Raw genomic sequence first — 25,751 nt, 5'->3', positions numbered from 1 at the left:
CCAGCTGAAGGGGGCCACCCTCATTATAGCCACCACGTGGAAATTTAGGACCCATAAGTCAGCCTGGGTGTTTAAGTCAGGCTGAGTCATTTGCAACCCCTTGGCCTACCCATAATGAAATAAATGTTTGTGATCTACAGAACCTTCACATAGACCCAGGTTCTGGGTATCACAAGTTGAGAACACTGATCCCTGGCATGCTCGTGCATTTAATAGGGGAAAGAGAGAGAGGCTTAGGAGGGCCTTGGTTTCTCTAGCACAGCCCTGGCTGCTTCTCTGAGCCCAGAGAGGGAATTACTATGGAGTTATTGAAAGTTAAGTTTCAGCTTCAGGCCAACTCTCTCATGACATCATGGGCATGTGGCCCTTCCAATGCTCTGAGTGGAATCCTAACTGAATTCACAGTCATGGTTTGGTAAAATTTGCCAAGAAACTGATATCGTATATTCATCTTCTTAAAGAGGGCCCCCCTAAAATTATTTGAGCTCCAGGTCCCACAAAACCTGCCCCCCCCCCAAATGCTGGTAAAGACCCAGCAGTTGACAGGGGCCTGCCTCTTTGAACAGTTAGCTCTTGGTGTGGGGGTACAAGGCCAGCCCTTTTAGGACCTTGCTATGTCACCTTGACACATCACTTACTCTTTGGTTGTCATTTTCCCCATTTGTGAAATAGTGGAGGTGTGGTAGATAGAATAAATTGAGTCATCCTTATGGCTGAATGAATTCTGAGTCCAGCTCTGTGATCTGGGCCCATTGGGTATGATTGTCCTCCCTCTGTAGCTTGTACTACAACCTTTTTCCTCCCTAGAGCATTTGCATTGCTGGCTGGGTATGTCTGGCCTGGCCACACAGAACACACTTACAAGCCCCAGTCTCACCATGGTGACTCATGTTGACATAATACAAAGGAGCAGAGCTTTATTAATCTCATTCCCCACCTGCAGGAGGGGCAAACACCTGTTCCTTTCTCGGCTATATGTATTGTTCTTGGTTTATATCTTCCTTTGTCAAAGAAAACTGGTAGCTAGGTAGACTCCTACAAAGAGCAGAGTCCTCTTCAAAGAGAACAAGGAAGGATCTGAAGGAAGGAAAGAAGCGCTGGTCAATGTATGTGTGCGTTTCCACTGCTGCTGTAAACAAGCAGTGGATTAACCCCACACAACTTAATTTAGGTGTGCAGTTCAGGGGCATTAAGTGCATTCACATCGCTGTGCAACCATCACCATCTCCATCTCTAGAACTTTTTCATCTTCCCTAACCCCTAATAGACATTAACTTCCCAGCCCCCTTCCCCTCAGCCCCAGGTATCCACAGTTGTACTTTCTGTCTCCATGAATTTGGCTCTCCTGAGTACAGGTGTGCCTTGAAGGTATTGCAGGTTTGGTTCCAGACCTCTAAAATGAAGGGGATATCAAAAGCAAGGCACATGAAGTTTGTTTTGTTTTGTTTTGTTTTTAATGATTTATTTATTTATTTATACAAGCACTGGGTACAGTCAGAGGCGCAGGAGGGTGAGAGAACTCACCAGAGCCAGAGCGGAGAGCAGAGCAGGCAGACTGACGAAGTACATTGCTGAGGGGAGCAGTGGGCGGCAGGAGAGGTCTGCGCGCCATGTGGGACCCTCCTCTGGTGGCCGGGGAGCAGCCAGTGATCGAACCGGCACTGCAGAGGCTGCGGGCAGCTCCGCAACCCATCACTCAACCGCCGCACCACCAGGGAGGCCCCAAGGCACATGAAGTTTTTGGCTTCTCAGTGCAGTGGGGCTAGTCATTTTGAAAGTTCAGAGAGGCCAAGTTTCTGGAGGGAGGTCACACAGTAAGTTGTAGAATTACAACCCAGACCCTAGCTCTCAGACTAATGCTTTTTAGGGGTTAAAATGAACTAGGCACCTACTGTATGCTAAGAAGTTGCAGGGTGGTTAGCTTGATATGTGTGTAAGTTGTGCATCAAATCCTCACAGCCACATATGAGATGGGTAGACATATTTCTCCCAATATTACAGGTAGGGAGAAAGGCTCAAAGAGGTCCACAGCATGTCTGAGGTCACACAGCCAGCAATTGGTTGAGCTAGAATTGGACTCATTGTCATCACCAAACCCTGTGTGTCATCCCAGTACCCCAGTAGCAGTGTTAGAAGATGATAACAGCCATGTGGGCTGTGGGTAAAATCATATAGCAGAGCCAAGAAGTCTCTCGTGACTGTCCTGTGATCTTTGTGGCTCTCAGTGGGGAGTGTTGACTGTGCAGAGATGGGGGAAATGACTTAGTGGGGAAGGTAGAGAACCTGCTTAGAAATATTGTTGATACATAGGATACATGGCCTGGGAGGGGCCAGACAGCTCCCCCTTTCCCTCCCAGATGACGGAGGGGTTCAGAGAAGGAGCACCCCAAGTTCCCTTCCACCTGAACTGCTGAGAGCTGGTGTTGTACAGATAGTAAGTGGGGTGGAGCTTGCAGCGCCCCTGTGGGCCAAGGTGTTCCTGGGGAAATGTTGCTTGAGTTGGACTTTATAAGAAATGGAAGGACTTGAGAGTAAAAGAGGGGATGACCAGGGAGTGCTTGGACACCCCTGGCACTTGTCCCTGTCCCTCCTGCTTTGTTTCTCAGACTGATGGTAGGATGAACCCCTTTCTCTGCTCAGGCGGTGTAATTGACAGCAGCTTAGCCCATGCACTTAAAAAAACCCAGTTTCCCTTTTGGGGGATGTGTGTGTGTGTATGTGTGTGTTTCCTTAGGTCTTTGCCACATTTTGGAGTTAGGACTTGGGTGGGGGGCTTTTTCTGTCGCTCCTTGTGCATCTGAGAACCTTGGTGTCTCCACGAACAGCAGCCCCAGCCCTGTCATGTTCTAGGCCCAGATGTCCTCCAGACAGCGACACTACATATGGCTTCACCTTCCTCTGGCTCACTGTACACTTCGGAAATCCCAAATGACGCGTGTAGACTCGTATTCCGGATGCCTCCTTGATGTGGGCAGGTGTGAAAGGGGAAGTCTCCCAGCAGGAGGAAATGCCCCTAGTTGCTGGGCTGTGCTGTGGGGTTTGGTGGAGAGACTGTGGGGATCTGTGTGTGTGCTCATACTACCTTTAGGTGAAAGTTGAGTCCCTCCTGCCTTGTTTTCGCTTCTGCTTGTTTCCAAGGGCCTGGTCTGGAAAGGCAGTTGAGAGGAAAGAAGAGGTCTCTGTGTAGAAGGGGATCCAGAGAGGAAGCACTGATCATGGTCATTAGGTGCCTGCAGGGCTGGAGCTTTGGGCAGCCCCTCAGGACTCTTCTCTCAGCAGCTTCCCCCTCTGGGGGTCTATTCAAAGACACTCCTCGCTGCCCCAACCCCTTACACATACAATTCTGGAGCTTGGACCAGTCACCCAGGACCTAGGTGTGCAGAGGGGGGCAGGGTGGGGAGGAAGAAGACATTACCATATTCCTGTTGGTGGTTTCTGTTTCCGGAGATTGGAAAAATCCCACACAGCCGTTCCCAGGCCCTGCTGCTGCAGGGCTGGTGTTGGTGCTCGTCCCACTGCTCTGTCCACCCTCTGCCCTTTCTCTATCCTGACTCTCCTCATCTCTCAGATTATCCCCACATTTCTCATCCTGAGTGTTATCAGATGACCCAGGGTCCTCTAGGATCCTCTAATCCTATTTGCTATTTTATATTGGGGAGTCTGATACAATAAGAAGTTAAATGATATAAGGAGGACATATTTGGTATTAAACTATTACTTTCTGCATCTTACAGATGGGGAAAGCTGAGCCCCAGAAAGGTTAAATAACCAGCCCAAGATCATAGGCTTAATAGAGAACAGAACTGGGATATGAATCTGGGCAGTCTGGCTTCAGAGTTCTTATTCTCCACCATGCTGCACTGCCTTTGAGGAAGGACTACGGTGAGGCCTGAAGGCCTGACTCCTGACCCCATGCTTTCTCTGCCACTGGTATTTTTAAAGTTTCAGTCTTTGAACTATCAATAGCTTCTGGGGCCAGTGGGCTCTGTGAGTAAGCATAGCATAGGGGTGAAGCTCGGGGTCTTGGAACCCCAACAGTCTGGGTGTGAATCCTGCACAACCATTTACAGTGTCTTCAGCTCTGATCGGGCTCCAAATTTTAGTACTGTTATAGGACAGGGAGAGGGGCAGCCCAAACCCCGCAAACCTGCCTATTCTAAATGGGTTCTGCCATCCCGCCGCATCAACACAAAACATAGGAGACTTTAATGGGAAGGAACTTTAATAAAACTAGGAAACAATACAGGTAAGGCAAAGAGTCTAGTTTCTAAGTGAAGCACCCAAAGTTACCCGTCCCCTCGTGGGTAAAAGTCCATCCAAATGGGATTGGCCCAGAGCAAGGTCCCAAAGCCTGCCATGAGTCTAAAGCACCTTCCAGTGGGGACCCACAGCAAAGGGTCAGAAACAATCAGACAAGCCCAGAAGGAAAAGAGCAAAATCAACATCAAGATAAAAGCTGCCATTGTCACCTCCCCACGGGTCACCCACATCTGTGTCACCCAGTCCACGACCAAAAGACAAGCGCAGTTTCTTCACGTGTCTCTAGGCTCCATGTGCCTCCTCCAGGTCTCCTTCTGGCTCCATCCTGCTTCCTTCCTCAGTCTCTTCTGCAGCTTCTCCTCTTCTCTTCCTGCTCAGCTCCACCTTCTCTTGGGTGGGGCAGGGAACCTCCCCCTTCCCGGGGACCACCCTGTTACAGTACTTGTTCATGGAGTTGTAAAGTTAAACTCCATGTAAAGCACTTAACACGGTGCCTAGCACATAAGAAGTATTCAGTACATGTTAACTACTATTATTAGGGCCTAGTAAATTTGGGAAAGTGGGAGACAAAGTTAAGCAAACTCCTTTGTTAAGAACGTCTCAGAGGCTTTGGGACTCAATGCCATTGTGAGTTAGCACTTAACTGGAAGGGGATGTCAGAGGCAGCATTTTCCAAAGTTTTTGGACAAGTAATCTCTGTCCCTTGCTTCCTTTTTTAATTGGGCCCTTGCTAATTGCAAGATGTTAAGTTGGTGTGAAGACACAGTTCAAGAAGCACTGAATTGTATACCGTGCTGCCTGCTTCTGTGTAGCAAGGCTGAGCTGGGGATGGGGTCCAGTTAAACCTGAGTGAGACTTTAATTTCTTCAGATTTTGATGATGGTGACTTCTGGCAGCAGTGGGTGGTAGAAATTCAGAAGGGAGCAGGTTTATAATGGAAAAGAATCCACCTGCTGCCTGCAGGACATGTTTGGGTGGTGCATGCCCTTGGCGTCAGAGTTGGCTCCCACATGCGAGGTGGTCTTACTCTACAGAAAGCCTATATGCAGAGATGCACACTGCAAGTGACAACAACCTTGGATTTACAATTGTTTGCTGTGCCATTGCTTGCCCATGTGTATGCCAGGTATTTCCTATTTGATGTGATCATATAATGTTCCTGTATGGTGATAGTAACAAGCCAGGGAAGAGTTTTCAATGGGGAAAGTTGAGGATGAGGGAGTTATATGACTGGCCAAGTCATTCAGCTATTAATTGGCAAAGCAGAGGCCACAGGCAGGGGACCTCCAATTACTTTTCCACTCAAGCTGTATATGTGGGGTTTGCATTAAGCTTGGGGAACAGGGGTGGCCATAATGTTAGGCCAGCGCTCAGGAAACAGCATTCACAGATGGTTGGAGGCATGGCCCTTTGGTAAGAGCTCATTGGTCCAGCAACTGGAAAAGTTGTGAGGAGGAGGGGAAGGATTGGGGTCAGAATGGGGGGATTGCAATTGTATGGGGAATATAAAAATAAAATTTATTAATTAAAAAAAAAAAAAAAAAGGCATTTCTCCCAGCTCTTGAGTTCTCTGCTGGCATGAAGCCTGGTTTCAATCTAGAGCTTCAGCTGTAGTGTCATTACATTATTCAAGTTCCTAATATCTAGAGGCCTGGAAAATTGTGGGTGAAATTACAGGTGATGTTTGGGATTTGCTTTGGAATAATGCTCGGGAGTAGGCAGGATGTGAGTGAATCAAGGTTGGTCTTGAGGTGATAATTGTTGAAGTTGAGGGATGACGATAGACTGTTCTGTTTTGTTTAAGTGTTCTTCATAATACAAAGTTGTTTTTTGTTAGTGTCAATGATTATTAATCAGTGCTTTCATACCTTGGTTACTTTTTGGAATTCCAAAGTCACTGTTATTTACCTGGACTAACGGGGGCAGCTCCTGCAGCCGATTTTGAGCATGTGTGGCAGTGTGGGCCACACATAATAATTGGAGGGTGTGGTAGAGGGAAGTGGTATGAGCTAAGGGTTTCCCCATCCTCGATGCCAGGAGGAGTGGCCTTGGCCGACTCCTGGTCAAAACACATCATAGCATTGTTTCCTTCTGCCGTGGACGGGTGGTCTTGGGACCACCAAACAGGCCACCCCAGCTGAGATAGAAATGGTCACAGATTGGGGCATGTGGTATTGTTAGGGGAAGGAAGGCAGGCTCTGTTCTCATCAGGCCGAATTCCACCGGAGATGCTCTGCCTAGGGCGTGTGTGACTTCAGCAAGTCTGTCCCTGGCGTATTTTAACTATAAAACAGAAGGGATTGGAAACTAGATAATCTTCAAGCTCCTTTGGGGGACATTTGGGGCATCTTTGAATCTGGGATTGGAGTAGAACTCTAAGGAAGTATCCCTTTCAGAAGTCCTAAAATCCAGGAGGAAGAAAGAGTCCTGAGAGGTGAGGGCCTGAATTGTTTGTTCTGTAGGAGATGCTTGGAACTGGACTGCCTGAGATAGACATTTCTGGCTTGCGTCAGGCCCCATCCACACCCTGTGCTGGGTGGTCACCTCCCCCCTCTGGTCCGTGACCTGGGCTGGAATGCTGCGCACTCCCTGGCAGTGCGTGGAGGCTGAGAGCTGCTCATACTGGCTGATGGCTGGTCAACTCTTAAGTTCCCAGACAGTGCCAGGAAGTACACCAGCAAGGAATGTGACGACTCATTGCACCCAAGCCTGCTCAAACCTAACTTGTACTGGAACAAGGAGAGTTTGCAGATAAGCACATAAATCTCTCTTGTTTAAAAAGAAATTATCTGTATGATCATACATCAACTTTATGCTTACACACACACGGGTGCATAAACATTTATAGATGTGTGTCATTTTTTTTTTTTTTTAAAGCTCTATTTATTTATGCATACAAGAGCAGGGGTACAGGCCAAAGATGCCGGGGCACCGGGGTGAGAAGATCCACCAGAGACAGAGTGGGAAACAGAACAGGCAGACTGACTGAAACACACTGCTGAGGGGAGCAGCGGGCAAGACAGGAGAGGTCTGCTGCGCCATGTGGGTTTCTCCCTGGCCGGCCGGGCATCGAACTCGTGCTGCAGAGGCTGTGGATTGATTCATAGTGTGGTGTGTAACCCCTTGCGCCACCTGGGAAGGCCCTGTGTCATTTATTTTTGACCTTAAATTACACATTAGAATCTGTTCCCTGGCTCCCTTTAGGCCAGGACTAGAGGGGAAGAATTCCTTTTGTTTTTCTTCACTTTGTGCCTTTCTACTCATTTGTATTTCCCTAGAGTGTGCTTGTATTCCTTTTTTTTTTTTTTTTAATGTAATTTATTTTTGGAACAATTCTAGGCTCATGACAAAAATGAGTGGAAAGTACACATGTGTACAACCTGCCACTGTCAGTTCTTCTCACCAGACTGGCCTATGTGTAACAGTTCACAATCGAATTGAACCTGCTTTGACACATCATCACCCATAGTTGATACTGAACTCACTTTGGATGTTGTCCAGTCCATGGGTTTTGACCTATGTATCCAGCAGTTCAGTATCATTCAGCAAGCTACGTGGCCCTGAAAATCCCCTGTGCTTTGCTTGTTCATCCCTCTAACTCTTGACAGTTACTAATCTTTTTACTATCTCCATAGTTTTGTTTTTCCAGAGTGTGCTATAACTGGAATTACACACCTTGTGGGCTTTTTAGATTTGCGTCTTTCACATAGTGATAGACATTTAAGTTCCATGTTCATGACTTACAAAATCCTTTCTTTTTCACACTGAATAATATTCCGTCATCTGGATGTACCACAGCTTATCCATTCACCTACTAAAGAACATCTTGGCTGTTCCAGGTGTTGGCATTTATGAGTAGAGCTGCTCTAAAAATCTGTGAGCAAGTTTTTGTGTGGATGTAAATTTTCAGCTTGTTGGGGTAAATATCAGGGATTACTGGATCCTATGGTGAAACTCTTATTTAGTTTTGTAAGAAACTGTCAGACTGTTTTCCAAAGTGGCTATAGCGTTTTGCATTCCCAACAGCAATGAATGAGAACTTCTGTGCTCTATAGCCTCATCAGTATTTCGTATTTTCACTGTTTTGGTTTTTGACCATTCCAGTAGCTACTGCAGTGTCTCGCTGTTGTTTTAACTTGCAATTTGCTAATGATGTGTGATATTGAGCAGCTTTTCTTATGCTTATCTGCCATCTGTATATCTTCCTTGGAGTTCTTTCTATATTTTGGATAATGGTCCTTTATCAGATGTGTCTTTGTAAACATTTCCTCCCAGTCTGTGACTTCTTTTATTTAAAGAAGCATATATATATGCAGAGATCATCTGAGCTTAGACTCTATATTTAAATTTTTGTATAAAAACAGGTAGAGGATTTAATGATGAAAAACTAATACACAGATGAATACTTTAAATGCCTGGCTGGGGAAGGACAGTGGACAGTTCATCTCCCATAGGCATCCACCCTAATCCAGCCCTGTGAGTGGTCTGAGGCCAGCGCAGGCCCTGCCGGGTGGGAGCACCAGCGGTCTCATGGGATATTTATATCGTAAGGCTAACACCAGGCTCAGGGCCGGGCTGCCTGGGACTGAATGGACCTTGTGTGAGCTATTTGAATCTTGGAAGAACTACTGTGGTCTCTAGGGAGCTCAGAAATCCCCACCTGAATTGAGCCTTTTTAAAAGTTGTTTTTTTCCAAACCCTAGATATCTGACTACTGAGTTGAGGCCTCTAGAGGGGAAGGGGGAAGGGTGATGGGCACAGTGGGAGGGGGCCAATGGACTATGGTGAAGGAGTTATGGGTGCTTTGGTGGTGGGTGTGGTAACATACATCTGAAGAGGTTTGAACCTGTTACCCCTAAATCATATGCAGTGTTGTAACTAATGTCACCTTGATTTAAAAAATGTTTTTTATCAACAAAAAACTATGAACCAGAGACACTTTTTGGGGGGTAGGGGGCGGGAGGGGAGGGATTGGGGTCAGAATGGGGGGGTTGCAATTGTATGGGGAATATAAAAATAAAATTTATTATTAAAAAAAATGTTTTTTAGTAGGCAATACATGCATGTGGCAAAAAATGCAAATATTAACAGTAAGCTCATCTCCACCCTGGTCTTCTTCTCTAGAGGCAACTTCTGTTACCCAGGGCCTTGTTGATCCTGCTGGGGAAGGTCTGGTTTTTGAGTGTATGTATCACAAAGTTTGTAGCTTGGGAACATATTGTAGCTTCATGTATAGAACTGGCTAATTGTAAAAGCAGCTACAGAGCCCCCATCCTGTGGGTCCGTGGAGGTTTATTTAACCAGCCTCTTACAGGTGGATAGTTAAGAGTCTGTTGTTGCCCAGTAAAATCCAGGTCCGCGGGTCATTTCACACAGTTGTGGGTCTGGGACATAGACTTTCCAAAGTAGTTTCTGGGCCAGAGTGTTATTTTTAATGTTGGCTTCTCTGTATTTTTAATTGGTGATTCTCAGTTTATTAGTGAGAGTGAGCTCTGTACTTCCATTTCTGTAACTGCCTGTTCACAGCATTTTAAGTTGTTCTAGTGGTTATGGATCTTTTTCTTGTATGTCTTTTCCCCTAAGTTTGGTTTCTCTTGTCTTTGTGTTCTTTTCTGTTTGTGTCTTATCGTGTGGAATTTTAATTTTGTCTCCGGGATTCAGAGCTACTTTTTACGTTTAAATCTTTGGTCTGACTGAAATTTATTTGGTATGTAGCCAGCTCTTGTTTTGTTTTGATTTTTTTCCCTATCTTGCGCCTTTGATCTCATTCCTCTGGGTGGAGACAAAAGTAGATGGGGGTCTTTGGTGCCCACAGCTTCGGCTTGGTGGTGGTCTCCAGAGAGTGGTGTCAGGAACACACCGTGGTCGCCCTGAGGGTGGATGCTTTTCCTTCCATCAGAAGGTTGCAGGCCCATCCCTCATTCCAGCCCCCAGGCTGGTTGTACCAGTGAGGCCTTAGGGTTTTGGCAAAGGGTCAGGCTGAGGACTAGTCACAGGGAGCTGAGTCAGACAGAAGGTACCACCCCAGGCCCCCCAACCAGCTCACCAGTGTGCACGGGAAAGGGTGCCTGCATTTGGCCCACATGGCAGGAAACCAGTTCTTCCTCTCTTTAAGGTCAATAGGCCATTGTTTGGCCTTCCCTTGCTTTGGCTACAGTCACCTCTGGACCCACTGACTAGCGCACCTTACCACATGCATAGGACTGAAAAGCAGGCCCATTTAGGAAGTGGCACAAAAGCAGTAGCACATTTAGGAAGTCCCTTAGCTTCCTTAAGAACAATGAGCTGAGTTCTTCAATAGCAATGAAGGGCAACTGGAATCTTGTAGGATAGTGACGTCTAGTGCAGTGGCTCTCCAAGTGGGGTCCCCAAACCAGCAGCATCACCTGGGTCATGCCCTCTAGGTGGTTCTGATACACACAGCAGTTTGAGAACCTGTGCTATAAGCTGGCATAGGGCCCAGCAGTAAGGAGGATCACCTCACCTGGAGTGGGCAGGTGTGATTGTTAAGGGAGGTACAGGTTTCCTCACACACCCTCGCCTGTCATTGGGAGCCCCTACAAATTGCTGCAGCTGCTAATTGGCAAGAATGGTGTCTGAGTGGCTGGTGTCACAGCTGGTCTGTGTCCCTCCTGGGCAGTTTGACTGGCATGGAACGAAGCAGAGGGCTCTGTATACAGGGGCACTTTGGGAGAGCCAAGTACCCACGCAGCACCAGCAGGGAAGCAGCCTCGCTTGCCCTCATTCCATATCCTGGGTCAGATGAAACCTCCTGAGGTCCTTTTTTGTTTCCAGGAATGACGATTCCATACCAAGTTCCCTCCCCCACAAACCAGAGGTTGGAGAGTGAAGTGTGGCTTGCAGCAGATCCAATGTGGAGGCTGAGTGGAGAGTTCAGGCGTCTGTAGGCAGAGCCCAGGAAGATAGGGGTTCTAGCTTCCCCTGTTGCTGGATGGATGGTGGCAAGGACCCTGGAAGATAAAGATCCGAGCCCCTGGACTCTGTCCCAACTAGGATGGGGAAGTGCTCCCCACAGGCAGCATCTCTTGTCAGATAGGTGGGGGTGAGGTTTAGGTTCCAGGGGATTTCAAGGAAACCCACAGACTGTGGGTGGTGATTCCTGTAGGGGTGGGGCCCGCGCATGAGTCTGGCCCTAAAGATGAGCCTGCCCTGTTGCTCTTTCTGGCTGGAGCCCTCGCAGGAAGAGTTAGACTGGCTCATCACAGGTCAGCCTGTAGCAGCTTCTCCTGCAGGGGACCTGGCAGGTTGAAACACAAAGTTTAAATCTTGTGTCTGTGAGTGTTGCTGCTGGGAAGGTTGGGGGAGCTCTCTGAAGAGTCTGAGTATGCTGCTTCTTCCCTTTCAGATCCAGCCATGAGCTACCCAGGCTACCCCCCACCCGCTGGCGGCTACCCTCCAGCTGCACCAGGTAAGAGAGTCAGGTGAGAATGCCCTCCTGCCCAGTGCCCTGTGCTTTCCTGCCATGTCCTCACTCCCATCAGCCCTCAGGAGTGTAGCCCAGCAGGGGGAGGGGCTGGGAAGGAGCCTGGACTGTGGGACCTGAAGGGGTGTGGTTTGGAAGTTTGTTCTGGAAGGCCAGGACCAGGTCTCATTCCTTACTACTGACAACAGTGGGCAGATGCCTTCTCTTTCTGAAACTTGGTTTTCTCCCTTGCAAATGGTTTCACGGATCTCTTTCTCACTGGGCTGTCCAGGAGACTGATGGGATAGCCAGGTAAAGCTTTGGCACGGTGTCCTCCAGAGCACTGTCAGGTGACCCAAACCCCTTGTCACTTCTGCTACCTGGTGCACAAGGTACAAGGTTTTGTGGTGGCAGGATTCCGTCACCAAGGGAAGAAGTAGAGGCAGTTGCTAAGAATTAGATGTTACTGCTGTGGCCGCTGGAAGCTGTGGGCCCATAGCAGTGGGGCTGCATCATCCAAGCAGGCGGTCAGAACCTGGCCTGGCCATGCTTCTCCTCACATTTAAAAATCATCTGCTCCAGTCCTGGATTCTCCTGGGTCTCTGAAAGGAGATTTGGTCCCCATGGTAGAAAAGGAAGCATGAGGGCTCCCGGGACAAGAGAGAGGAAAGGAACCACTGCAGGCTGGTCACCTGAGGTTCCGGAACCAGGCTGTCCCCCATCTAAGACCACGGCACATCCTTTCCTCTGAGCTGAGGTTCTGAGTCTGAGTGCCACATGGGCCTTTTGGAAGCCCTCTATTGTTCAAGAACAGAGAGTGACTCAGCCACTGTCATAGGCTAGCTCCCCCCGACTAAGCCCCTGCCCCAGATGAACCAGCATTGCTCTGCCCCCTCTCTCCAGTGGGAGTCCTATGGACAGTGTCAGCCTCTGCAGCCTCTGTTAGCCTCTTTAGGGGGACAGCCTGGTTCCAGAACCTCGGGTGACCAGCCTGGAGTGGTTCCTTTCCTCTCTCTTGTCCCGGGAGCCCTCATGCAAAGGGATGAACCAGGAGCAAAGGGATGAACCAGGTGATTCTGGAAAGGCCCTGACTGTCCTGAAGCCAGGAAACTGAAAATCCAGACCCTCCAGGCCTCTTCCAACAGGGCCAGCACCTGCCACATGATGCTGGCTGCAAGCTCTCTGTCACAGTGACAGCTGTCATGAACACTCACCAGCATTAAGTTAATTCAATCCTCATCAGCAGTTTGAGGCAAATACTTTATTACCCCCACTTCTCAGCTGAGAAAACCAACCTAGAGTGGCAAGGGCCTCACCCAGGGCACATAGCCTGCGGTGTAGGTGTCAGAGCTCAACTGTTTTCTGCTGTTCCCCTACTTGACCCCTTGCAAGCACAGGTGTCTGTCCCCTTGCTGGGCTGCAGCATTGCGTGGGATGGAGGAAAGACAACTCAAAGTCCAAGTAGTGAGAGAGAGACCTAGAGGGGCTTACCCCTATGGAGATGCAGGCCTGTCCTCCCCCAACCCCAATCTCACACTTATTTGGTATCAGATTCAGGGAAGGTGGGCAAGTGCGGGGAGGAATGTGTGGAGGAATGTGCATGGTGGGGATGTAGATTGGGGATGCATAATAGTCTGGCACTAGCCAGGGCGGAGTGAATAGGGGCTGTTGCCTGGGGGGCTCCATTGTTGATGCTGATTGAGAGGATCAGTCTCTATTCCCTGTTTACACTTGTCTTCCTGTCAAGGTGGTCTAGCTAGTTATGCTAATCTGGCCATAATGTCTGCCTGCTGTTTTCAGCAGATATCCTCATACCAGCACTTTGTCCTGGAGAGAGGCCCCCTGCCTGACTACAGTTTAGCTTGACCAGCAGCAACTTTGGGTACCAAGCAAAATCCCGAGAATAAGGGGCCTGGGGAATCCACAAGGTGTCTGTTTTTGGTGACTCAGCCTGTCTCCCTCCATCTTCTCATGCTACTTTTCCTGCCTCCTACGGACTTGTTACAGCAAACAACCACATGGGCAGGAACCCCACCTCCCTCTCCCCTTCCCCCTACCTCCTCACCCCCCCCCTTCTGAGCCTCTGTGCTTTTACATCTTGTGGATTTTTGGAGTTCCTGAGCTCACACTGTTGTGTCTCCGCACACTTGTCCCCACCTGACCCATTCTTGTGTCTGCACACCTGCCCAGGAGGGCAAGGCCTGCCCTTGGCTGTCCTCCTTCCTTAATATCCCACAGAGGTTCTTGGGAGTGTTTGCTGAACCCCACCTTCCTCCCTGGATGGAGGGGGAGGTTCTGTCTTCTCTTGCTTTGGCAGCAAGAATAGATTAGACTTTCTTGCTCAAGTGTTTTTCACGTGGTCTCTGGTGCTATTCCCTGGACCCTGCTTGGCCTCCCCTCCTGACCCCAAGGGAGACTGAGGGCTCTAGCTGTTATAGGGCAGCCCCGATATTGAACGGGTTGCCTGGCTGTGGGTCCTCACCCGCGCACTTAAAAGGGACTTAGCTTTATGGTGACCAATGCAAGAAAAATTACTTAGGGCTGGTCAACCACGGGTGAAGCTTGGAAACCACGTTGGGCGCCAGCTGTTATAGGGCAGCCCCAATATTGAACGGGTTCCTGGCTGTGGGTCCTCACCCGCGCGCTTAAAAGGGACTCATTAATATTCCACTACAGGCACACACAAAAGGTTAATAAAAGGTTTATTTACAAGGGAAAAGGAAATAAGGAAAATGTACAACTCAGGGAGAAAATAGGGAAATAAAGTCTTTAATGCGTCCTACCCGATCCGCTGACCTGGAAACCCAAAGTCACTCTCAGAACTGGCCGGACGCTGCGAGCTGGCGGAGAGCCAAAATGGGGGACCCCTCCAAAGCCCACGTGTCTGCCTTTATACCAATCTGACTGCTTAACCCCACCCTCAGGTCCCAGCCACCTTCCCTTTGGTGGTGATGGCATTTGGAGTTCCCAGTGTCTTTGGCTTTGGCCTGGGATGGGGGTGGAGTCCACAAAGCCTGTATGGAATTAGCTTTAGGACATCCTTTTCCCCCTAACATGCCTTCCTCTGTTTAGAGGTCTGATGGTCTAAAGGGTTTGGTGTTGCTTTCAGGTGGCGCTCCCTGGGGAGGTGCTGGCTACCCCCCGCCCAGCATGCCCCCCATTGGGCTGGATAATGTGGCCAACTACGCTGGACAGTTCAACCAGGACTACCTTTCGGGAACGGTGAGTCCAGCCCTCCTGCTAAGGCTGCCCCTGGGGACCACACCTGCGTGGCCAGGGAGTAGAGGCTGCTGCTTCCATGGCTTGAGGCATCTGTGCGTGTTTACCTGGAATGCTGAGCATGTAGCTGCGTCTTAGGACAGAAGAGTTTTAATTTTTTTAAGTTTTTATCAGGACTCTCACCTGCTCACTGCCTCTTCATGTATTCGATTTTCCCAACTATAAGATGAGGGGAAGTGGGGTATATGGGCCTCGGGTCTCGCATGCCCCCTGCAGCTCTGGAGGATTGGGTAGGGTGGTGCTTTCTTAGAATAGGTATTGCGCACCCGAGTGAGCACAGCACAAGGTAGGAGAGAGAAGTGTGTATGGGTGTGGTTGTGCATGCGTGTCTGGTATATTTATGGGTGATTCTTCTGATTGGCCTGGGAGCAGATTCTTGGGAGCATGGGCAGACATGCTGCTTATTTGCTTTTAAAATCATCTGTTTTATAATCTGAAAAGAAATGGATGCTAAATGTAAACGGTGTAGCCAGTATGCAGTCTCATTTGTGCCAGGCCTGTTCTCGGCATTGGCGAGGTGTGAATCAAACACACAAAATCCCAGCCCTAGAGGACTTCTCCACCGGGGAGACAGACAGTAGACATAAGTAAACCGTGAAGTATCAGAGCAACATGGCTGTTTTGGGCATAAAAGCAGGTAAAGGCATCAGGAGTGAGGGTGGAGGGGGCGTGGAACAGTGGTTAAGTTGGCTGATCAGATTGAGCCTTGCTGAGAAGCCTGCGGTGCTTGATTTCTGCTGGAGCTCTGAGTGTGGCTCCCAGAGTCCACTGCCAGGCCCAGGGCAGGTAGATGGAGAGCAGACCTGTGGTGCTGGGACCATTTGTCTTAGGTTTTGCTTTTTGAACTTGCAGGCGGCCAGCATGTCCGGGACCTTCGGAGGAGCCAACGTCCCAAACATGTACCCAGGGGCCCCAGGAGGTGGTTATCCTCCAGTTCCCCCTGGGGGATTTGGGCAGCCCCCGTCTGCCCAGCAGCCTGTTCCTCCTTATGGAATGTACCCACCCCCTGGAGGAAACCCACCCACTGGGATGCCTGCATATCCGCCATACCCAGGGGCCCCTGTGCCAGGCCAGCCCATGCCGCCCCCTGGGCAGCAGCCCCCAGGGGCCTACCCTGGGCAACCACCAATGACCTACCCTGGGCAGTCGCCGATGCCACCTCCTGGGCAGCAGCAGCAGCCAGTGCCAAGCTACCCTGGATATGCAGGGTCTGGGCCTGTCACCCCTGCCGTGCTCCCAGCCCAGGTGAGTGCCAGCTTCACATTACCCTAAGTCTGTTAGCAAACAACTGAGGGGTCTCCAGGGGCCCTAAACTGAAAGCGGTGCACACTGTTAATGGGATTCAACCGTCCATGTTACACAAGGCAGAAGAAGACTTGTGTGATAGATTTTTTTCAAATAAGTTTTCCAATAAAACTCAAAAGTTAACCAACCCCTTGAGGGCTAATGCCCAGCCAAACAGGCTGGGCCTGGAGTGGGACTGCTGGGGCCCAAAAGCTTGCCATAGTCTAAGGTACCTTCTGGTGGGGAACTACAAGAAAGGGATTTGGAAGACCCCTGATTGAGCGGACAGAGGAGAGACTCAAAATTCATCATGTACCATTAAGGTAACGGCTGCCATTGTCTCTGCAAAGGACTGGGAACAGCCTTCCCACGTGTTTCGCACCCATATGTCTCTTCCAAGTATCTCTTCTAAGTGTCTCGCATTTCTCCTCCAAGTCCCAGGGTACAAGTCGAAACCAGAAAAGTAAGAGCCTCCAAGCCCACATGTATTTAGTTATAAGTCAAGTATTGCTGCTTAACTCCTCCACTAATTTCCAGCAGGCCCCTCTTCAGGAAGTCAGATCCATGGCATGCTGGGAGTCAGCATGGAGTTGGGGTTGGGGCCCCTAACATCATCAGGGGATGGAGTTCATTAAAGACATCATTCACAGGCTCAGTGAATTCACATTGCTCCCTGCTGGTACTCTGATAGGTTCAACCCTGAGCTCCAAAGTCCTGAGACACGTAGTTCAGCAAGGACTGGGAAGGTGGGGCGGGGAGAGGGCTCAGTCCTACAGCGGCAGCTTTCTGTTCAGTAGAGAGTGTTACTTCCTCTCTCATTCCCCACTCCTGGTTCATGTTCCATAAACTGTTCCAGTTTGGTTAGATACTCCATGTACTTGTTGGATCTGAATGTCCCAGGGTGCTCTTTATTCCTCTATGTTTACTGCTGGGTTTTGTGTGAACTGCTCAGACCACTAATCTCTTATGCCCCAAAATGTGGTCTTCAGCCCCCTGCGTTTACCCTGCCAGACTGGTGCTAGGGGACCCTTAAAGCCTCTGTTGAGTAGGGACATTTGTTGACAGTTCCTTCAAGGCCAATCTTTGCTCATTTTGAAGAGTAGTTCTTGTTAGCAGAGCCTAGAATTCATTGTCATGGTTACATGGCCAAACCAGCCAAGTGCAGGGCTAGTGCTATGTGCTTGACTACTATTTTTAGATCGTGGGTCTCCCCTCCTCCCAGCCCCACACCCACACTTTCCCCGACTCCTGCCCTATACTCCATCCTTCCTCCCTGCCTTCCACCTTATCTTTTCTTTGAGCCCATCTCCTTAACTCTGAAGCAACCGGTATGTGCCAACTCCAGAAGATGATCCACCAGGAGACAGTATTGGCAGGGAAATTCCAGTTTGCTGGGGAGTGCAGTTGTCAGCCTCAGGGAGAAGTCCTGCAGGCAAGCAGGTCACAGATTCTATAAAACCAGTGCTAGCCCAAGAGGCAGTCCCTTTGCAGGTGGCTCACTGCATCCCTCTTTTTCTAATTTATGCAAACTAAACTAGTTGGGTAGTAAGAGGACCCCCATGTATGCTAATGGGTGCTCTGGTGGTGAGGCAGTGAGCCCTGGAGGACCCGGATGGAGGGCAGATTTTCAGCTTTGGGATTCAGCTGTGGGTGGACCTAGCCCCCAGAGCTTGGCAGAGACTTCAGGACCAGAACACGAGGACTCATGGTGAAGTTGTGCCCACTTAATGTAAGTTCTGCGCTGTTGCGTGCAGGCTCCTTCAGATACCCCAAGTGTTGGTGATGAGGTTGTTCTTAGAGGCTGGGGTGGGGCAGTCTTGCATCTGGGGAGTGTGGCTTCTTATCCAATTTTGCTTGTCCCTGCAGTTTGGAAACCGAGGCACCATCACAGATGCTTCTGGCTTTGACCCCTTGAGAGATGCTGAAGTCCTGAGGAAAGCTATGAAAGGCTTTGGTGAGACACCCTAACTGCCCCCTGATTGTCTGGGCAGTTGCACAGTGACTCTGACCCCAGAGGCGATGGAAGATAAAGATAAGGGGGGGTGCAGTGAGGATGCCCAGGAGAACTGGAGGACCCGGGCCCTGCATAGTCTCCAGCTGCAGGGACTCCCATGACCTCCAGCCCCACCTACTCCCACCTCTTCTTCCTCCAGGAACTGATGAGCAGGCCATCATCGACTGCCTGGGGAGTCGCTCTAACAAGCAGCGACAGCAGATTCTCCTGTCCTTCAAGACAGCTTACGGGAAGGTGAGTACGGGCAGGGGCATAGGGAGCCTGGTCCCTCCCGTACATCCTCCAGCACAGGCTTTCTTTTTTCCCTTGCTTTTCTTTGAGGCTGAGTGGGCCTTGCTCTCCTAGATGGACAGTAAAGCTCTTTAGGACATTTCCTGCTGCCCACCCAGCCAGTGGCCGTTTCGCTGATGGCATCTTCTAGAGTTGAAGGATGCTTAGGGAGAAATCCCAGGGTCCAGAGGGTACTGCTGTTTGGTGAGAGGTGCTCAGAGATCTGGCTGGTCCTCCTGGGGACCAGGCTGCTTCACTACCACTGCAGGAGGTAGCTGACAGAGAGCTTTGAAGGAAAAGGGTTTCAGTAATAATCATAGGGGTGGGGGTGGTATTTTGCCTTTCTGGCACGTGGAATGTTAAAAAGGTGGAAATTGGGTAAATATTAAATAGCTCGTGTTCTGACTTGGCTCATGCAGCTGCAGTGTGCCATGGGTCCCCTGGGAATCTGGTGAAGATACAACTCCAATCTATAGATTTGGGCTGGGGCCTAGGACTTGACTTTTGTGCCAGGTCTCAGCAGATGCTAGTGCTGCTGGTCCTCTGATCCGGATATTGTCCCTATTAGTCTTCTTTTGTGGGTTCTCAAAGTCTTTTGTTTGTTTCAATATCCAATCAGGATTTAATCAAAGATCTGAAATCTGAACTGTCAGGAAATTTTGAGAAGACCATCTTGGCTATGATGAAGACCCCCATCCTCTTTGATGCTTATGAGATAAAGGAGGCCATCAAGGTGTGTACCTGTGCGTGCGTGTGTGTGTGTGTGTGTGTGTGTGTGTGTGCGCGCGTGCATATGTGTGGACACAGCCCAGAAGAAAGCCTGGACTATGTGTCTCACCCCCTCACTAACTGCAGTTGTCGGCACGACTTCTGGCCCTCCCAGGTTGAAGTCTAAGTGCTAGAGATGGGTGACTTCCCCAGGAGGCAAATGAGCGTGTCATTCCGGAACAGGGAGCAGCTAAGTCTAGAGCTGGGGTTGAAGAGGAAGCTAGTGGCAGGGAGATGGGGGTGGGATCATCCTCACTCATTAGGACTCTCTTACTCACAAATGACAGAAGCACTCTTGAGAAGTTTAAGCAAAGTAAAGGTAGAAAGTCAGTTATGAGTATAAAGACAAAGGACCAGCCTCCTGGACTAGAGAGGTGTGGAGCTAGGAGATATAAAGGGCAAAACCCCAGGCAGGCTTTCTCCCATGTCTGCTGCTTCCTAAGTGTCCACTTTGTTATTCCGGCTGCTTCTGTGTTTCTCCTGCTTGGCAGAAGATCCTTGTGGACATTTCTCCATTTACCTATCACAAGTCTGGCCATGGAGGAGACCGTCTGTCCGTCAGTCCAAATTCCAAATAGAAAGCAGATGCTGATTGGCTTAGTGTGGGTTCACTCTCTTACCCCAGTCTAATCTGGTGTGACCAAGAGGAGGGTCCTGTACATTCCGCATGATCCTGTGGCCCCCACATCCACAGCATGTTTCCTTTGGGAGGGCAGGAGTAGCCCCCACAGAAGGTGAATCCTGGTGATTTGAGCAAGTTAGAACAGACCTTTCTCAGAGGCCTGATAGGCCGAGTAACTTTTCCTGCCCCGGGAGGAGAGCTCAGTGTGGGCCTGGAGGGAGTGAGGACTCCACTGGACCAGCCTGCATGCTTTCTTCTATAAAGTGGATCAAGGGGTAATTGGGAAGGGCTATGGCATAAGGTCCTAACCTGCCTCCTGCTTCCAGCCAGCTTCAGAGGTAGAGGTGGTTGTGGGGTACTGTGGGGTCAGCTCACCCTAACTAGCTGTGTCCTTGAGTCTCTGTTAAATGGGAGTGTAGATTCTCCATCTTGTGTGGTGAGCAGTGAGCACGGCGGCTAACAAAGTTCTCTGTAAATGAAGTAATCCACTAGCAGTAGTAATCGTAACCATAGCCATCCCCTGGGTATCCAGCCCCCTTCGGGGTGAAGGGATTGTTCTAGGTTCTTTACATATATATTTCATTTAATCCTATGGTTTCCCTATGAGATTGTACTTGTACCACTCCTCTTTTATGGCACAGAGAGGTTACGTCATGTCCCCACGGTCACGCAGAGCCAGGCCACTGATTTCATCTCCATCTTCTTATGGTCCCTGACATGGTCATCTTTTTTTGTCCCCAGTGTTGCTTCTTTTCCTTCAAGTCTTCAGATGCTCCACAGTCCACTCTAGGCTCTAGTTTTTCTACATGTCCACTTTCTGGCTTTAAATATTTTGTCAGCTGTTTATCATCTCTGGGCTGACATTATAAAACTGATCTGGGTCCACATCTCAACCCACAATTTACTGTGTGGCCTTGGATGAGTCACTCCACCTCTCTGATTCTTAGTTTCCTGGTGGATGGAATGTGGGTGATCCTCCATGTGATTGCCACTGTCGTTAACCTGGTACTTTCCTGGACCCAGGCTTGGCAGGTGGCTCAGCTGCCTCAGACATGGGCAGCAGCTGCTGCAGCATCCGGGCATGTCTCTCTGTCAGGGGCTGCTGGGGTTTGTGCTTTTGGGGATAGGGCGGTGAAGTGGCACCTGCTCTTACCAGGGTGCCAGTGAGGGAGCTGTAACAAGCTTATGGTTTGTTGTGTTCTCACCACCCCAGGGGGCTGGCACCGATGAAGCCTGCCTGATTGAGATCCTCGCCTCCCGCAGCAACAACCACATCCGGGAACTGAATGGAGCCTACAAAGCAGGTTAGCCTGGTCCCTTGGAGGGACCTGAACTTTTAGTTCAGGAGGTCCCTGGATCTGCCCTTGGAGATCCCTGAACTTTCTGGGCCTGTCACACCCTCTCGACGGGCCTCTTATTCCCTCTGACCTTCTTATCACCTTGTCTCTTGCCACTCCCCACACACTGGGCTTTGAGCCGAGACATGGCCCTGCCTGTTGTTCAGGTGAGGGCAGGTGATAAAGGCAAGGGGGTTGCTGAGGAAAACCTCTTGGGTGTGGTTTGGGCCAAGCCAGACCAGAGGCCTGGGACCTCAACCTGGTGGTCACAGCCCCTCCTGGATAGATGTCCCTGGAGGGCTGTCTGGGCTGCCCATCTCCCCATGCCCAAAACACTCAGGCCCTTCTCTCACAGTGCCCACTGTTGATGTGTGCAGTGGGCAGCCTTGTCCACGGGGTAAAAGGGACCCTCCCTGTGTCTCCCTTTCAGAATTCAAAGTGTCCCTGGAGGATGACATTCGCAGAGACACGTCAGGGCACTTCCAGCGTCTCCTCATCTCTCTTGCTCAGGTACCTTTCTCATGACTGAGCTGGGGCCGAGAGGAGAGAGAGGTGGATCTCTGGGCCGTGAGGAACGGGAGCTGGGATGGGGCCGGGGGTAGCTCCAAGGAGTGGTTCTGACCATTCAGCCTGCTTGATTTCAGGGAAACCGGGATGAAAGCACAAATGTGGATATGTCACTCGTCCAAAGAGATGTCCAGGTGAGTGTGATGGCAGGTTCCCCACTGGGTGTCCTGAGCCCAGAGTGTCCCCCACTTTCTTACCTGAAAAGGGAGGTGCTCTGGCATGGAAAGAGCAACCAGTCAGGAGTGGGTTCAAGGTGCCATGAGCCTCAGATGGACTCTGCTGCTTATCTATTGTGTGACCTTGAGCAGGTCCCTCAACTTCCCCAGGCTTCAGTTCCCCACCCCTGGGAGCAAACGTGGGATATTCAATATGACAATAGTTGGTGGATCAGTTATGGGTGTGGGATTTCATGTGACTTAGCAATTTTCCTGTTTTTAATTGCATATGCCATTGTTTGCAGAGGGGTAGGATTTGCACTTGCCTGTTAACCTTTTGAAGATTTGAACCTATAAACCAGCTTCCTTGGCCGAACTGAAGTTGTTCCTTGCCTCTCCTGTGCCCCAATCAGCCCTGGTTCTCCTGGTTCTAAATAAATGTCCTCGGCCCCCATCCCAATTCCAGAAACATCTGTTGCCCTGGGAGGGGATGTGTGAATGGTGTCTAGCTCTGTGAGGGGAGCACAGCCAGAGATTGCTCCATTTCCTTTGCCCAGCCCGCCTAGGTGACCTGGGCCTGCTGTCTGGGTGAAGCCCACATTGCATGTCTGTCTTCCCCCATCTGCCCAGGACCTGTATGCAGCTGGGGAGAACCGCCTGGGAACAGATGAGTCCAAGTTCAATGCAGTTCTGTGCTCCCGAAGCCGGGCCCACCTGGTGGCAGGTAAGGCAGCCTTGGCCTCTCTGCTGCAGGACAGAGGAATGCGGGGGTGGGTGGGCTGGGAGGGGAAACAGCTAGCAGAGCACTGGGTCTGCTGCTCTACCTGGGGTTCGCTGCCTTCAAGAGCCCCCTGGTGGAGATTTAAAGCACTCGCAGCAGATGTGCTGAGATTCTGTAAGCTGCTGATTCTGGTGGAAGCCATAGAGCTGCGGAAAATGGGAGCCTCCTGTGGGCTGGTATCTTTATACACTAGAAGGTGAAATATCAGGGTTGAGAGAGCCTACAGAACGCCTCATCCAGGGTCCCCGAAGTGTGGCATAAGAACAATGCCAAGTAGCATTAATTTACCCATTCAGCAAGCATAAATGGAGCTCCTGCGTGTGGGGAAGCAGTCAACCCTGGAGTCTCTGTTCTCTTACCTGTTTGCTTGGGGTAAATCCTTTAGAGAAAAATATTAAAGATGGGAACGGGAATGGGGAGTGGTAGAGCGGCCAGGGCAGTCCTCCCTGAGAGAGTTGCCAGGGCACGGGCCCTGAGCAGGGGCTCCCAGTGTGCCTGAAAAGGGGTTGGAGCAAATGGGTGAGGGGGTGGAATTTAGTTATAACTTGTCCCTCTGTCTTCCCACAAGTTTTCAATGAGTATCAGCGAATGACGGGTCGAGACATTGAGAAGAGCATCTGTCGGGAGATGTCTGGGGACCTGGAAAAGGGCATGCTGGCCGTGGGTAGGTGTCGGGCCCGCCTTGCCCTCATGGGTGTCTGGCATGGACTGTACGTTGTCAGGGTACTCACCCATCCAGTGTTTGATGGAGGGTATAGTAAAAGAACCCTGGAATCGGGGATGGCTGAGTTCAGCTAGCGCAGTGCTGGGAAGCTGTACCCGCTTCCTGGAGCGCACAGCAGTCATGCCCCCGGCTGCTCCGAGGTGTCCTGTTTGTATGTCAAGCGCAGCTCTGGGAAGGGAGCCGCAGTGTAGGTATTAGTGGGAGAGCAACCAGCTCTCTCCCAGAGGAAGATGACTCACATCCTGCCAAGTTTCCTCTAAAAATACATCCCTGCAGGCAGTTGTCAGATGTTTATGATGGAAACACGTGGAAAGATTTTTACTTGCAACAGCAAAACAGGCTCTTGCTAAGGAAAGCTGGCTTCACTCCCAGACTCGGGTGTGCTTCTTGTGGTGTCTGCCCGACAGCACAGGGTCTGGCTGCCGGCTCCCCCACAGGGATTGGCCCTGCTCTGTGGCCTGCCTGAACCCCGCTTTGTATCCACTTGGGAAAATCAGTTTATCCGACTTTGGCTTTGCTTTCTGAACGGGGCAGATGGTAAATCCTCATTGCCCTGCTCATCCCCCACGGTGGTGTTGTGGCCTGAGAACTCTAGGGAGATGGGCCTTCTGCTCGGCCTTGCGTCCTTTCTCACGGCACCTCCAGTGTGCCCCTTCCGCCTGAGCAGTGTACTGCCTCCCTGCTCAGCGCCTTTCTCCACACTGGTTGCCAGGGAAGAGGTTGGAGTGGTGTCCAGGCTCTGTGTGCTTGCTTTTGCAAAGAACTACAGCCAGGATCATGGAATAACTGAGCCTGGAGAAGGGAGGGAGGATGGTAGAGGCTGTGACCAGCCTCGTATAGGAGACTGCGCTCCATGCCCCCCTTCCACAGAGTGCCTGCAGGTGGTCACGCTGTGTTCTCTCTTCTAGTGAAATGTCTCAAGAACACCCCCGCCTTCTTTGCTGAAAGACTCAACAATGCCATGAGGGTAGGTACTGCCGGGAGTCCAGGCTCTGTCTGCCCACCTGTGCCTGGGGCCTCTCCCCGGGTGGAGACTTGAGGAGAGTGCCCCTCAGCCTAGAGGACAGAGGGCGCCAGGTGGGGGAAGGGGTCCTCCGGAGGAGGAAGCCAAGGGAGCCCCTTACTCACCTCATGGTGGACTCTCCTCAGGGAGCAGGGACGAAGGACCGAACCCTGATTCGCATCATGGTGTCCCGCAGCGAGACTGACCTCCTGGACATCAGATCAGAGTATAAGCGCCTGTATAGCAAGTCGCTGTACCACGACATCACGGTAAGGGCCCTTGGGCGGCCCCTGACCCCCACTGTCCTGGGGACCTCCCTTCCCATACCATGTACCTCCCATGGCCTTGCCCCAGTCTCTTGTTTATGGGACTCATAATTCCTGTCTTAGACTTTCACTCGTTGCCACCAAGCAGTGTAAGTTCTGAAGGCAGAGTGGGTGCTGACCCTGATGTTGCCCGCCATGACCCCCAACATCCAGCTCCTTTGCTGCTCATAAAGAGGACAGGGCTGGGGGTTGTGATCCAAACATCAAAACCAGAGAACGCAGGACACCCCAGACTGCTTGGGGCTGGCCTTCAGAGTCCTGGCCACCTATGATTCTGTGATCCACCCTGGGGCTCAGCTCTGCTCAGGGATTGAGACTGGTCTCTTCTTTAACTCTGCTTTATGGCAGAGGTGACCCAGGAAGGCAGTCAAAGCCAGGTCTTAGGAGTCGCTTCACTTAGAGACCAGTTCTGACCCCTGTGTGATTTCAAGCAGCTTCTAAAATCTGAACCCCAGGGCCAGCATCCTTAAGCTGAGGGTGATAGTAGCCCCCACATCCTCACAGAGCACATGGCGTGACATGTCAGAGTCTGAGAAACACCAGCTATTCCTCTGCCGTGCATGCAGACCAGCCTGACACAGTGATTCCCCTCTGGCTGGAAACTGCGGTCACCCCGACTGGGTCCTGATCAAGACTTCCTGGTGTTTGCCATCAGACATGTCACTGAGAGAAGCGCATCTCTCTTTCCCTGGCTGTAAAAAAACCAATACTATTGATAGAAGAGAATTAATCATCGTCCACAAAGTATCTCCCTTGTGCCAGTGGGCTGTGGGCATGTAGAAGAAGCAGAGGTCTGGCTTCAAGGGAAGAAACGATTAGATATTAGCTAAGCTGACCTGCGCTTCTAAATAAACGCAGTGCACTGGGATGGAGGGGAGATCAGTGTGAACTGGAGGCCCCAATAACACAGCACTTCCACTGGATGGTCATATCACAGA

At 50.5% G+C, this 25,751-nt stretch overlaps 1 protein-coding gene across 2 annotated transcripts in view; it reads left to right on the top strand.

Annotated features, from left to right (window-relative positions):
- The window catches only part of ANXA11 (annexin A11), a 42,463-nt gene that overhangs the window by 12,110 nt on the left and 4,602 nt on the right, over positions 1–25,751 (top strand). For both annotated transcript variants that reach the window (XM_054689893.1, XM_037495611.2), the window contains exons 2-14: positions 11,627–11,689; positions 14,793–14,905; positions 15,815–16,207; positions 18,113–18,200; positions 18,400–18,494; positions 19,150–19,263; positions 21,134–21,224; positions 21,688–21,767; positions 21,902–21,958; positions 22,610–22,703; positions 23,329–23,424; positions 24,393–24,451; positions 24,634–24,756. In XM_054689893.1, coding sequence (XP_054545868.1) covers positions 11,635–11,689; positions 14,793–14,905; positions 15,815–16,207; positions 18,113–18,200; positions 18,400–18,494; positions 19,150–19,263; positions 21,134–21,224; positions 21,688–21,767; positions 21,902–21,958; positions 22,610–22,703; positions 23,329–23,424; positions 24,393–24,451; positions 24,634–24,756 — 1,458 coding nt within the window. In that variant the 5' untranslated portion in view covers positions 11,627–11,634. The remainder of the gene's footprint in view (positions 1–11,626; positions 11,690–14,792; positions 14,906–15,814; positions 16,208–18,112; positions 18,201–18,399; positions 18,495–19,149; positions 19,264–21,133; positions 21,225–21,687; positions 21,768–21,901; positions 21,959–22,609; positions 22,704–23,328; positions 23,425–24,392; positions 24,452–24,633; positions 24,757–25,751) is intronic.

The sequence above is a fragment of the Talpa occidentalis genome, unplaced genomic scaffold (genome assembly GCF_014898055.3).
Source record: "Talpa occidentalis isolate TD23 unplaced genomic scaffold, MPIMG_talOcc4v2.1 talOcc4.8, whole genome shotgun sequence".
In the NCBI taxonomy this organism is placed as follows: Eukaryota; Metazoa; Chordata; class Mammalia; order Eulipotyphla; family Talpidae; genus Talpa; species Talpa occidentalis.
This window is presented reverse-complemented; position numbering and strand designations above follow the sequence as displayed.